The sequence below is a fragment of the Schistocerca americana genome, chromosome 3 (assembly GCF_021461395.2).
Source record: "Schistocerca americana isolate TAMUIC-IGC-003095 chromosome 3, iqSchAmer2.1, whole genome shotgun sequence".
In the NCBI taxonomy this organism is placed as follows: Eukaryota; Metazoa; Arthropoda; class Insecta; order Orthoptera; family Acrididae; genus Schistocerca; species Schistocerca americana.
Window position 1 is genome coordinate 757,419,535 of NC_060121.1, and position 13,051 is coordinate 757,432,585.

The 13,051-nt window shown below is 38.0% G+C and overlaps 1 protein-coding gene across 8 annotated transcripts in view; it reads right to left on the reverse strand.

The window, feature by feature from the left end:
• The window catches only part of LOC124607482 (transmembrane GTPase Marf), a 176,002-nt gene that overhangs the window by 74,768 nt on the left and 88,183 nt on the right, over positions 1-13,051 (reverse strand). For all 8 annotated transcript variants that reach the window (XM_047139849.1, XM_047139841.1, XM_047139843.1 and 5 more), the window contains 3 exons: positions 9,992-10,118; positions 9,260-9,422; positions 7,560-7,790 (listed from right to left, as the gene is read on the reverse strand). In XM_047139849.1, coding sequence (XP_046995805.1) covers positions 7,560-7,790; positions 9,260-9,422; positions 9,992-10,118 — 521 coding nt within the window. The remainder of the gene's footprint in view (positions 1-7,559; positions 7,791-9,259; positions 9,423-9,991; positions 10,119-13,051) is intronic.

Sequence of the window (13,051 nt, forward strand, 5' to 3'; positions counted from 1 at the left end):
CAAAGAAACCTGAGGAAGTCCAAGCACCTTTCAGGAACACTGTCAATGGGAGCAGGAAATGACAAATGAATATGCCTGCAGTCTGTTCCTGATTCTGACTTGCACACAGACCTGTATGTTAAATTATTTTGTAGAGTGATATGAAGCTCACAAAATTGACGATTTGCCCAGCAGCCTTCACATGGACCCTCTGAGGCAGAGTTCGTACTTAAATCCTACGCAGCATTCGAAAGTGCATCCCTGTGCATGTGCAAATTGGATTCTCCTTAGATACTTGCGTGTTTTTATCAGAAAGTGTTGCAGATAGTTTGGTAAAAATAAGAGTCAGATCAGGATGTGTAGCCATTACTTAGCTACAGGTGGTGCTGTACAAAAGTGATGGGTTTGGCTAAGTTCATTCGATACCAATAATTTTAATCTGTTTCAGTGCAAATTTGAGCATGGTTTCTTTTTCTTTTTTTTTATTACTTTTTCTTCAATGACTTAACTGTATTCGCGATTTGTTGTTGTGAAGATTACTGGCAAGAGTTGCTGTTAACCAGTTGGAGGCAGTATAGTGAACTAACATAAGTGAACGTGTTCCAGTCCAGTGGTCAGAGCTTCGAATCTTTCCTGATAGCTGTTAGACAGCTGCAGGGCTTGTAATTATTGACTTTGAGTTGTGGAAAGCTTAACCCTGTTTCACAGATCAAAGTGAGGTTTGGGAGCTTTATTTGAATTGATTTTACAAGTGGGGGAGTGCAGACAATTCATCCAGGTCCACCAGCCAACTTTACTGATTTAATCTGAGAGCAGTACATCACATAATTTGTCTTATGCACCACATGCTAAGGAGGCTCAAGGCACAGACAAAAGAAAGATTTCACCAGGCCATGTCTCAATGTAGTACATGGCACATCTTTAACTTTCTAGTAGTCTGTAATTAAAAGGGTCGAGTAATTCATCAGTAATTAATGTCATATGGTGTGAAAGCATAAACAGTCATTTGCAATAATTTCAAAATGACTAGTTCTTCTACAAGACCACACAAGGGAGAAATTGAAAGAAGCCTTCCAAACATGCCGGGACACTGGGTGCTTACTGTCTAGAGTAAGAAACCATGTAAGCCACAGTGAAAGGGCACTGAGGGTGCTAGGTATTATATGCCATGGATGGCTCTAAAGATGAAATAATATAGGAGAAGTATCATACAATAAGAAAGCACATTAAGCTTACAAACGATTATGATGATGACCAATGATTTTTCCGCAATCAGTAACTGGAAAAAGTTTGGATGTGTGTGTTGTATGGTACTTTATACCAATACGACAATGGTAAATTTAGATCTGTCAGAATTAATTATAATTAAGAGAATCTTCCAGAGGACTCTTCAAAATAATGGGCGAGAGATCATCTTATAGTTGGACGACAAAGGTCTTAGTGAAGCTGTTTCTCACAGTGTCTTCGCAGACGCCGGTATTATGGACATTAGGCCTTAATGTAAAGCATGTTTCCAAAACACACACACAAGACATCATCTGAGGCTGTAAAGTTATTAACAGTTAATTTTTAAACAGAAACATGTTTAAATAGCCAAACATATGTTACTGAGATTGTACAGTGGAAGAGATGGAGCTGTTTACTTTATTTAGCAATAAGATCACAGTTGTTCTCCTTTTATGTTAAATTTGGGAGTAAAACTGCTCTTAAGCCGGTTGTTGATGCTTCTTTCAGTGCACTCTACCCCACATGTGCAAGGGATTTGGTATTCTCACGCTGTGGGAAGTAGTGGCCTTAGGCGCTCCACAGTATTAAAGTATTCATATACATTTCTTGTTGGTTTACACACAGTGTCAACACTGTACCTCCTAACACTTTGACAAAGTGGTCTGTGACCATCTGCAAAAAAGGGAGGAACATATTACCTTTCGGTTGCTGCTTTTTCACCAGAAGCTCCAGGTCTTTTCAGAGTCTAATGCCCTGCTTGTCCATCACAGTAGCCATTTTTGCTTAAGTAATTCTGAAATAACTGAGCTTTTCCTCCCACTACTGCAGATGATAGACTCTTTCAGCCAGGCCACCACAGCATATTCCTCCACTTCTCTGTTTTGAGATGCCAATTGAAAATTTTGTGAAGGTATGAGCCTTCTGTAAACTTTGTGCCCAGAAATCCCACCAGTTTTTCTAATTCCATGTACATCCAAAAATGAAATTTGACTTCCTTTCTCTTTTTTTCCATTGTGAACTTCGTACAAGGACCATTCAAAAAATTTCAAAACATTTGTCATTTCGCGTCAATGGTTCATTGGAGCGGAATGCTGTTGGCATCCCTGCACACACCTGCGTTTAATGTGTAACTGCTGGAAGTTTCATTGTTATAACTCAGTTATTGTTCAGTGCTGTAGTGAGTAGAACGTTGTGTCACACAGTTTGCGAATTTCGAGATGGCAGAGTTAGTGGAGCAAGATGTCTGCATCAAATTTTGCGTGAAACTCAAGAAAACATTTACAGACACACACCAAATGATGCATGAAGCCTACGGTGCTGAGTGCTTAATCCATACTCAGTGTTACAAATGGTTCACACAGTTTAAAAATGGATGGACGGAAGCTGAAGATGATCCTCATTCAGGACGCCCTTCGGCATCTACCGACGACGCTCATGTGGGGGAGCACCAACAAAATAGTGCTAGCCAATCAAAGACTGACTGACCGAGAGTGCACAAGAATGTAACATTTCAGTTGGCTCATGTCATGAAATCTTGGCATACCAGAGCTCGTAAGTCAAGATCATAAAGTCCTTTGACTATTGCACAAAAAGTGAAATCACTGTGGTTCCTCATACTTCGTAGTCTCTAGACCTGGCCCCTGTGGACTTTTTTTTTCCCCCAAAGTTGGAAACCCCATTGAGAGGATCAAGATTTTCAATGGTAGACAAGATAAAAGAAAATTCACCGATGGCACTTGGCACAGTTCAGCAACAGGTGTACCAAGACTACTTCTGAAAGTGGAAATGGTATTGTGGAGGAGAGTATTTTGAAGCAGCCCATGTACAGTAAGTGAAAGGTATGTTGTTGTTGTGGTCTTCAGTCCAGAGACTGGTTTGATGCAGCTCTGTACAACCTCTGGTTCTGTCAGTTTATCCAGGTCCCATCTCCTTAAATTCCCACCTTTTTGCAATTCCTTTAGTTTTAATATATAGTTCATAGCCAATAGATTGTGGTCAGAGTCCACATCTGCCCCTGGAAATGTCTTACAATTTAAAACCTGGTTCCTAAATCTCTGTCCTACCATTATATAATCTATCTGATACCTTCTAGTATCTCCAGGATTCTTCCATGTATACAGCCTTCTTTCACGATTCTTGAACCAAGTGTTAGCTATGATTAAGTTATGCTCTGTGCAAAATTCTACCATGCGGCTTCCTTTTTCATTCCTTACCCCCATTCCATATTCACCTACTATGTTTCCTTCTCTTCCTTTTCCTACTATCGAATTCCAGTCACCCATGAGCATTAAATTTTCATCTCCCTTCACTATCTGAAGAATTGCTCCTACGCCATCATACATTTCATCAATCTCTTCGTCACCTGCGGAGCTAGTCGGCATATAAACTTGTACTACTGTGGTAGGCGTGGGCTTCGTATCTATCTTGGCCACAATAATGCCTTCACTATGCTGTTTGTATTAGCTTAGCCGTATTCTTATTTTTTGTATTCATTATTAAAGCTACTCCTGCATTACCCCTATTTTGTAAAAGGTAAGTGCAAAAAAAATTTGGGGACGAAGTTCTGGAATTTGCTGAACAGACCTTGCATTAGAATTAATAACATCCAGGAAATGTTGGGGTTCATTTTCTCTGCGTGGTCATATAACAAAAGTGTCATCAACACACCAAAACAAATTGTATTTTGTTCTTGGCCATTGAAAGGACTGCTTCTTCAGTTTTTTTCCAAATGGAAATTCACTGAAACTGTACTAAATGAGTTCCCCCGTAACCGCACCACCAGTTTGCACATAGCATATGTTGTCCCACTAAAAGTAAGTTAATGTGAGTTGGTACTTAAAGAGATTTGCAAAATCATTTGCATAAATACATTACAACTGTGGCATCATCCCACGCAGAGGAACTATTATAAATAGTGATACAATATCAAGAGCAGCCATAGTACATCTTGGACTCAACCCGAGGGATTTTAATTTTTCAAATGAGGACGATCTTTAATATGAGAGTGTGCTTTTCTACAAATGGCTATAGGATAGTGACTGAATGTTTGGCAATCTCATAGGTCAAGAAATCTGTAGCACTAACCTAAGTCTTAACAGGATGTCTCATCTGTCAGTTTTTGTTTAACAGCACAGTCTTGATGGCAGGACTTCTGCTTTTATAACATATTTCTCATCAGTGGGAGAAAGCATCATGGGCTGAATATTAACAATTTGAGTAGTGATGAACCATGGGCTACTTTTTATGGTACTGACAAATATACGCACCAACTGTCAAATACTTAATTTTTTTATCACAACCTGTTTAGGGACTATATTATCCCATTATCAAGTGCTATAAAACAAGGAAACAAAGTCAATAACTCGCAATACTACATGTACTTACACCCACATAAAAAGTATGATAAAACATACCTTCAAACCTCTATACCATTAAGCACTGTCAAAAATAAAAACCCCAGCATCAAACACATATTGTCAAACATAAAACTCTTCTGGAACATGTTGGTGTGTTATAGTCTCAAAGGGCAGTTGTAAACTAAAGGCAGCTGCTTTCACCTACCAGAAATAGTAGTACCCTGCAAGGCATATGTCGCAGTGTCCAATGATGCCACTGTCCTTCACAAAATTGATGTACATTTTATGCCAAGTCCTAGTAAATTCTAAAAACCAATACTAAACCTATGTTTCAACATATGCATCCATTCAGAACAGAAAATCCGGCTATTTTGAAAAAGTTGGTGGCAGCTTACCACAGAGGACATTGCTACAGTGGCACCAGAAATTGCCTTTGGAAACTTCTGTCTTTTCATTCAACACACTGATACATTCCTTTCTTAAAGTGCAAAAAATCTCCATTTTTCTCGAAATAACCACCCTTTATCTTCAAAGTGCAATAGGGCAATACCCCCACGCTGTATGTGATATTACCCAACACATGATGCTCACTCTTGAGATGCTTTGCCATGAAGAATGAGCCATTCTCTTCATTATTATGCTCTTTACATCTTACTTTAATGTTTCTTCCTGTTTCCCCCAAATGGTTTATTTCACAGTTTCCCCCAGATGGTTTATTTCACAATCCTAATATTTTATTTTCATAAACTCCCACTTTCCCCATCCAGTTCTGCCCTTGTCAATCTTATGCTTCAACCTCTGCTCCAGTTTGTTGTCCATCCTGAGCACAAGTTTCACCCCTTTGCTGTCAAATAACCTTGCCAAAATTGGGGAATTATCTCATACTAATAATGTTGCACATCTGACAACTGGCGTATTATCTTTCTCAGTACTGTTTTGTGAGACAGTTGTACAATGACATCATGACTGATAATGTTATTTGTTGATTGACAACAACTTGGGGCATCATAATTCTTCTATATAAAGGTTCCACAGTGATTTTGTTGAATCTGCAAGGTGAAATGTCATTCTCAACTATCAGATAATCATATACAAAGTCTATTCCCATGTTTTATATCAGAAATTCACCATTAAGTACAGGGGCGATTCTAAAAGTTGGTCAGGGGAGGGGGGGGGGGGGGGAGGTTATGGAGGGGAGAATGGAATATTGCTTAACAAAGGGAGAGTTGGGGTCCTCCACTGATAAATTGGTAAATTTGGTTTTACTTAAAAAGTAGTTTTTGGTAACTGCTTTGGAGCTCAGGGTAAAGAAAAAGAAAACTTATTTTAAGATGGAAGATTTTATAAATTACATAAACCATGAAGGGGTCAATTTATAACAAATAAGTTTTCATTAATTTTCTGGACACAGAAAATGACATGAATATAAAAAAAATTCCTTAGCAAAATTCACTGGATATTTCCGTCTTCTGCCCAATTTATCATGCTCATTCATCTCCGTTTCCTTTTATGAATATGTCAATGGTATTTTTAATGTCCAAATCTCTTTCTTTATGGATACTTGCAAGAGCATATTTAGCTTTCTTGATTATTGTAAGTGGTACGTTAATATACATCCAATGTATATTAATCAATAACAAGACATCCATTTTAAGTTAAATGATGTTTATTGGTTTAGATAGTAAGCTATTTGCCGCACTTATTCTTTTGTTAAATGCGTTTGAAATACAGTGCAACCTATATTGCTACATAATTATAAAAGAAAAGATTGAATCTGTTGAAGTAATATATTCACTGATTTCTGAAGTCATTTTATCCAGTGTAATATGATACTCCATTGGAGGGGGGGGGGGGGGGGGGGGGGTTAGGCCCCACAGCCCTCCCCCTTGCCACCGCCCCTGCTTAAGTACAAGGTCTTTGAAACATATCTGAATCCCCCTTTATGTCCATGCTCTGGAGCTTCCTCATATACAGCGTACAAGGCAAATTATGCTACTTGCTCCTCTATAGATTTAGAGTACAAAGTACCAAAGAATTTCAACTGAGCACACTTAGAATTTTTACTTTGCATAGCCTGGGTATTGTGTCAATTAAACCACCCACAGCTCAGCACTATGAAAGAAAGAATACCAAATAACCTTTTTTCTGCCTGTACAGAAGATTATAAGAATTCCAAGAATGAGACTAGGATGGCCTGTTCATACGGCATAATGCAACTCTTCCTCAAAACACGATAAACAGTTAATACATAAAAATGTGCAACTTTCAAATTCACAAATAGTTGACATAAACGACTGTCCTGTGTTTCCACTGAGGTAGCAATGTGGCACTATGAAAGGCATCCAGCTATTAAAATTAATGCTGGAATTGTGATAAGCTCAGGCTCTTCAGTGGTTGACAATAAAGTGAGACAGAGGGATGGAATGGGAGGGGAGGGGAGGGCAGGGGAAGGGGTGGGAGGGGAAGGGAGAGAGGAGGAATGAGCTTAGGACCTGAATTCAGATCTCTGTCCTTTGCTGGCAATGGTCTTCCAGTTCAGCTACCTACACATAACTGATAAAATGAAAAAATCATACCTGTTGCTACACCTTTACACACATAAATAGGGACTTTTCTTAAATGCATGATCAGCAACTAATGTAAAAAAAAAAGAAAATACAGAGTATGGTATGGCAACAGGAAGATTTTTTTCCCAGAGCAAAATTTTGTCATTCAGTAAACAGGTTTCCTTTCGCACTAAAAAGTAATGTAATACCAATGTTTAAACAGTCTTTTCATTGGTCCTCTTCAGTTTCAGTTCTCTCAGTTTCATAATAATATAGCCAAATATCCATACAGATATTACTCAGTTTCATGTATAGTAACATTTATTGTACCAACAATAATACAGGGCCAAAAATGAAACAAAGTTAGATGGTATAGCTGAGCAGACAACATTTTTATAGCCCATTCCTACACATACTTATGTTACTGAAAGAAATATATTGGCATACATACCGTAACCATAAGAGTAGATTCTGCGTTGGCAACAAGAACAAAGACATCTGCATCAAGGCAGTGACGGTCAATCCACTCATCAAGATTTGGTGACACATCAATACCTGGTGAGTCCACAAATACTACATCATCTCTCAGCAGAAGGCATTTATCTTTTGGCCAGAATATTCTGACAAGTGTACTTTCACCCAAACGTTCTTTGCAGAGAGCATGTGCCAACTGTCCAACAGACTGAAAACAAATCAGGAGAATAAATTTCACAATAAGCAATAAGACCTAGAGCCTATGCTGACAGCTGCTCCATTTCATTCCCATTTCTAAACAGAATGCTATGTCCACATCCTTGCTCTCCTACTGCAAAGACTCAATGCAATGTACTTTTTTTTTTTGGGCTATCAATAAAAGAATGCTACATTTATGAGAACTGTATACATGAGGCAACTTACACATACACAATGAACACCATAAGAAAAAGTGAAAAGGTGAAAAAGTGTAATTTTGATTCTAGTGCTCTAGGAGGAAATAAAGAAAGCAACTATCGTGATTATTAAGGGTGTGCTTTTGGGCATTCAGCTGAGTTAATGATTCCTATTTCCTGCACAATATTTCAACGACAGACCCAGTCGTTTGTCTTCTTCAGGAGCTGTGAGTTGTGCTGTACACACTCAATGCCTAGTTTGAATCCAGGCAGAGTGTACACATTAAAACACATATCTCAGCACCTGAAAATGGTGACTTGGTTTGCAATCAAAATATCACGGTCAAAAACTTGGAAGGACTCTTGAAAGCACACCATCAATGAATTGAACCAAAAAATCTGAGAGAACTAGCCTGCTGCTGACAGACTACCTGTTCCATTAGCAAAAAATGCATGTATTACATTAGTTTTTGGATGGTTGTGAACTATTTATATTTATTTTATTTTTAGCTATATGTTTGCAATCTGAATTCTTTACTGTTTTCTCATAGGCCTTCACAATATCGAGGCTATTTTCTCTGATTTGATCTCTTCCATGATGGTAGTGCTGTAACTTGAAATTAAATTGAATGTTATTTTCCAAATCATAAATAAATGATTTACCCTTTCATTTATGAAAATGATGGTGATAGTTTCATACAAAAATATGTGTGTGTGTGTGTGTGTGTGTGTGTGTGTGTGTGTGTGTGTGTGTGTGTGTGTGTGGGCGGGCGAGAGAGAGAGAGAGAGAGAGAGAGAGAGAGAGAGAGAGAGAGAGAGAGAGAGAGACTCCTGCCCAATAAAGTTCAATCTGTGTAAGTCCATTTTCAATCATTCCATCAAATAAATTAATATTAAAAAGTAGCAACTATTAATGACATTTCTCTCAGGATTTCATTCAAATTAATTATTCACTTCAATCTACACATCATTTGGCTGTCCAAAATAGTTTTACTCAATATTAATTCCTGAATACCTGTAATGGGTGTGCACTGCACTCTCCCATCATTACTTGATTCTGAGCCAATCAATACCAACTGCCTATCACCATAGATGAATAAGGACATAACTCTTTGACAACACCTCCCACACTACCACCATATTTAGCCTCTATCAATATTTTTAAGTCCTTTTTACATTTAACAAAAATTTCCTAAACTGAAAGATTTAAAATTAATAACTGTTTTTCTCAAGAACAACCCATCAGGAACTGCATTCCTCTAAGTGTTACAAATGTTCATACCTTTACATTCTGCTTCTCTTTTGAGTCTTCAGTCACAAGGTACGCTTCTCCATTTTCTGATCCTTCAACTTGTAGAAAACAGTTGGTTGTATGACCAATGCCACTAGGTAGGATCTTGTCTCTTAACATGGCATTTATCACCGTGCTCTTCCCATTACTTGTCCTGAAAGACTTCATCATTAGTGTGTTCTTATAAAATAGTTCAACAAAATATAAAACAGGAAGAAAAGGATTATGCAATCCTTGTTCAAAGCGTGCACAAACAGTATTATAGTGGTAACAGAACACATACTTGACTACAGTTTTAGTGTCAGCATTCAGTGTCACAAATTGCATTTTTTTTTAAATGATTTAATGAGACAATATATCTGCCTTTGAAAGTATAGATTTCCCAAACAGATCTGCTGAAGAAAAGCTTATGAGGAATCCTGTAACAGTGCCTTGCTCAAAGCACCTGACAATATCCAAAATGTCAAAAGGGCTGTGCCATTTAAATACTTATCAATTGAAATACCCATAAATTGTGTATTCATATTTATGATGATAAAGAAAACTTTGAAATATGATGAGCTTTATTACTTGCCTGTTTCCACTATACTTCTATTTGATTTTTATATATAGATGACAAATATGAAAACAAAACTTGATCAACTAATATCATTATCATGGGAAATAAAAAGTATTCACTGGGAAAACAATAAAATTAATTATAATGTCTCTGTCACCACCAACCTTCCAAAAAAGGCCACTTTCATGTGATCCCTTGTGAGGACATCTCTAATGCCTTTAACTTTTTGAATGTAACTTTCCACCTGCACCCTTTCTTCTGGCTGGATAATATTTTGTTCCTTTTCCAGACCTGCAACATAACGAAGGAATTGCAATTCTCTACTTCATCTGTTTGCCATGGAACGTTTGTGTGTGTGTGTGTGTGTGTGTGTGTGTGAGAGAGAGAGAGAGAGAGAGAGAGAGAGAGAGAGAGAGAGAGAGAGAGAGAACGAACTAATGGCTGGCGCATGAAATAACTGAACAGTGTATCAGTTTGCAACCAATTGTTAAGGGGTAGCATCTTTGACAGGTAATCAAAATGTACTGGTACCAGGTTCAAACCTCATCATTGTGTAAATTCTGAATAAAAATCATCAGCATCGGTGGGCAAAGACTTCTGGAATATAGAAAGTCACCCTTGTTCTGCCAACAGTCTTGTCAGAGGGCAGAGGAGAGGACAGATGTTCAGGGCATTCTCTTGCCCTTGGAGCAGGAATCTGCAATGATCAACAGCATGAGGATGCAGAAGACAATGAAAACCACTACATTACAGATGCATATTGTGTATCCACAGTGTACATGGACTGTAACTGAAAAAGTGTCATGATGATCTACCCACTGGCAAAAGATTCCAGATTAATCCCCAACTGTATCCACGGGAAGGGACTGCCAAGAGAGAGATGACCATGAGAAAAAGATTGGACAACCAATAGAAGGATAACGCTCTACAAGTCAGGGTGTGGAATGTCAAAAGTTTGAACTGGTAAGAAAGCCAGAAAAATTGAAAAAGGAAATGCTAAGGCTCGCTCTAGATGTAATGGGGGTCAGTGAAGCGAAATGGAAAGACAAGGATTTCTGGTCAGGCGAGTGTAGGGAAATACCAACATTAGCAGAAAAAGGTATTAATAGGAGTAGGATTCATTGCTGAAGAGGGCAGTAGAGCAGAGAATGAGTTATTGTGAATAGTTCAGTGAAAGGGTTGTTGTTATCGGAATTGACAGCAAATCAGCACCGACGACTATTGTTCAGATTTACAAGCCGATGTCACAAGCAGAAGACAAAGAGATGGGAAAAGTATATTAGGATATTGAATGGATAATTCAGTCTGTAAAGGGATATGAAAATTTATAGTCATGGAGGATTGAAATGCCACTGTAGGGGAGGGAGTAGAAGAAAAAGTCATGGGAAAATATGGGCTCGATAGAAGAAACAAGAGAGAAGAAATACTAATAGATTTCTGCAATAAATATCAGTTAGTAACAGCAAATATTCTCTTCAAGAAACACACGATGACAAGACATATTTGGAAAAGGCCCGGAGATACGGGATGATTCCAGTTATATTATATTGTGGTCAGGCAGAGATTCCGAATTCAGATACTGGATTGTAAGACATAGCCAGGAGCTGTTATAGACTCAGATCACAATGTAGTAGTGACGAAGAGTAGGCTGAAGTTTAAGAGACCAGCCAGGAAGAATCAAAGTGCAAAGAAGTTGGACACACCAATACTGAAGAAAGAATAAATACACTTTAAGTTCTCTGAGGCTGTAGATACTGCAATAATGAACAACTCAGTCAGCAGTTCAGTTGGAGACTAATGGACATCTCTAAAAAGAACAATCAAAGAAGTTGGGAAAAAAAGAAAGAAACATAGGTACAAGGGAGGTAACTGCGAAGGAACCATGGATGACAGAAGAAATACTCCCACTGATTGATGAAAGAAGGAAGCACAAAAGTGTTCAGGGAAAGACAGGAATATAGAAATACAAGTAATTTAGAAACAAAATAAAGAGGAAAAGCAGGGAAGCTAAGGTGAAATGGCTGCATGAAAAATGTGAAGAAATAGAAAAAGAAATGATTGTCAGAGGGACTAACTCAGCATGCAGAAAAGGCAGAACAACATTTGGTGAAACTAAATGCAAGGGTGGTAACACTAAGAGTGCAATGAGAATTTCACTGTTATGCAGAGGAGAGAGCAGAAAGGTGGAAAAGTCATGACAGAAGAAGAAACAGGAGTCAACAAGGAAGAGAAAGGGGATCCAGTATTCGAATTTAAAAGAGCTTTGGAAAACATAAGATCAAATAAGGCAGACGGGATAGGTAACATTCCATTGGAATCTCTAAAATCATTGGGAGAAGTTGCAATGAAACAATGATGTAGAATGTATGAGACTGGTGATATACCATCAGATTTTCAGACAAAGGTTACAAAGCCAACAAGTGTGAGAATTATTGCACAATCAGTTTAACAGTTCATGCAACCAAGTTGCTGACAAGAATAATACACAGAAAAATGGAAAAGAAAATTGAGGATCTGTTAGATGAGGATAAATTTGGCTTTAGGAATGGTAAAACCACCAGTCAGTCAGTTCTGACACTATGGTTGGCAATGGTAGCAAGACTGAAGAAAGACTGGAAAAAGCATTAGATAATGTACTATGGTGCACGAAGTTCAAAATTTTGAAAAAAATAGTGGTAAGCTATAGGAAAAGATGGGTAGTATACAATATGTACAAGAACCAAGAGGAAACAATACGAGTGGGAGATCAAAAATGAAGTGCTTGGATTAAATAGGGTGTAAAGCAAGGGTGTAGTGTTTCGTTCCTATTGTTCAGTCTATACATCAAAGAAGCAATGACAGAAATAAAAGAGAGGTTGAAGAGTGGGATTAAAATTCAAGGGGAAAGGATACCAATGATAAGATTCACTGATGACATTGCTATCTTCAGTGAAAGTAAAGTACAATTACATGATGTACTGAATGGAATCAACAGTCTAATGAGTACAGAATACAGATTAAGAGTAAACCAAAGAAAGATGAAAGTAATGAGAAGTAGCAGGTATGAGAAAAGCCACAAACTTAACATCAGTACTCGGTGTCAAGGAGTAGACAAAGTTAAGTAATTCTGTTACCTAGTCAACAAAATAACCTATGACAAGAAAAGCAAGGACATAAAAAACAGGCCAACACTGGCAAAAAGGGCATTCCTGGCTAAGAGAAATCTACTAGTATCAAACATAGGC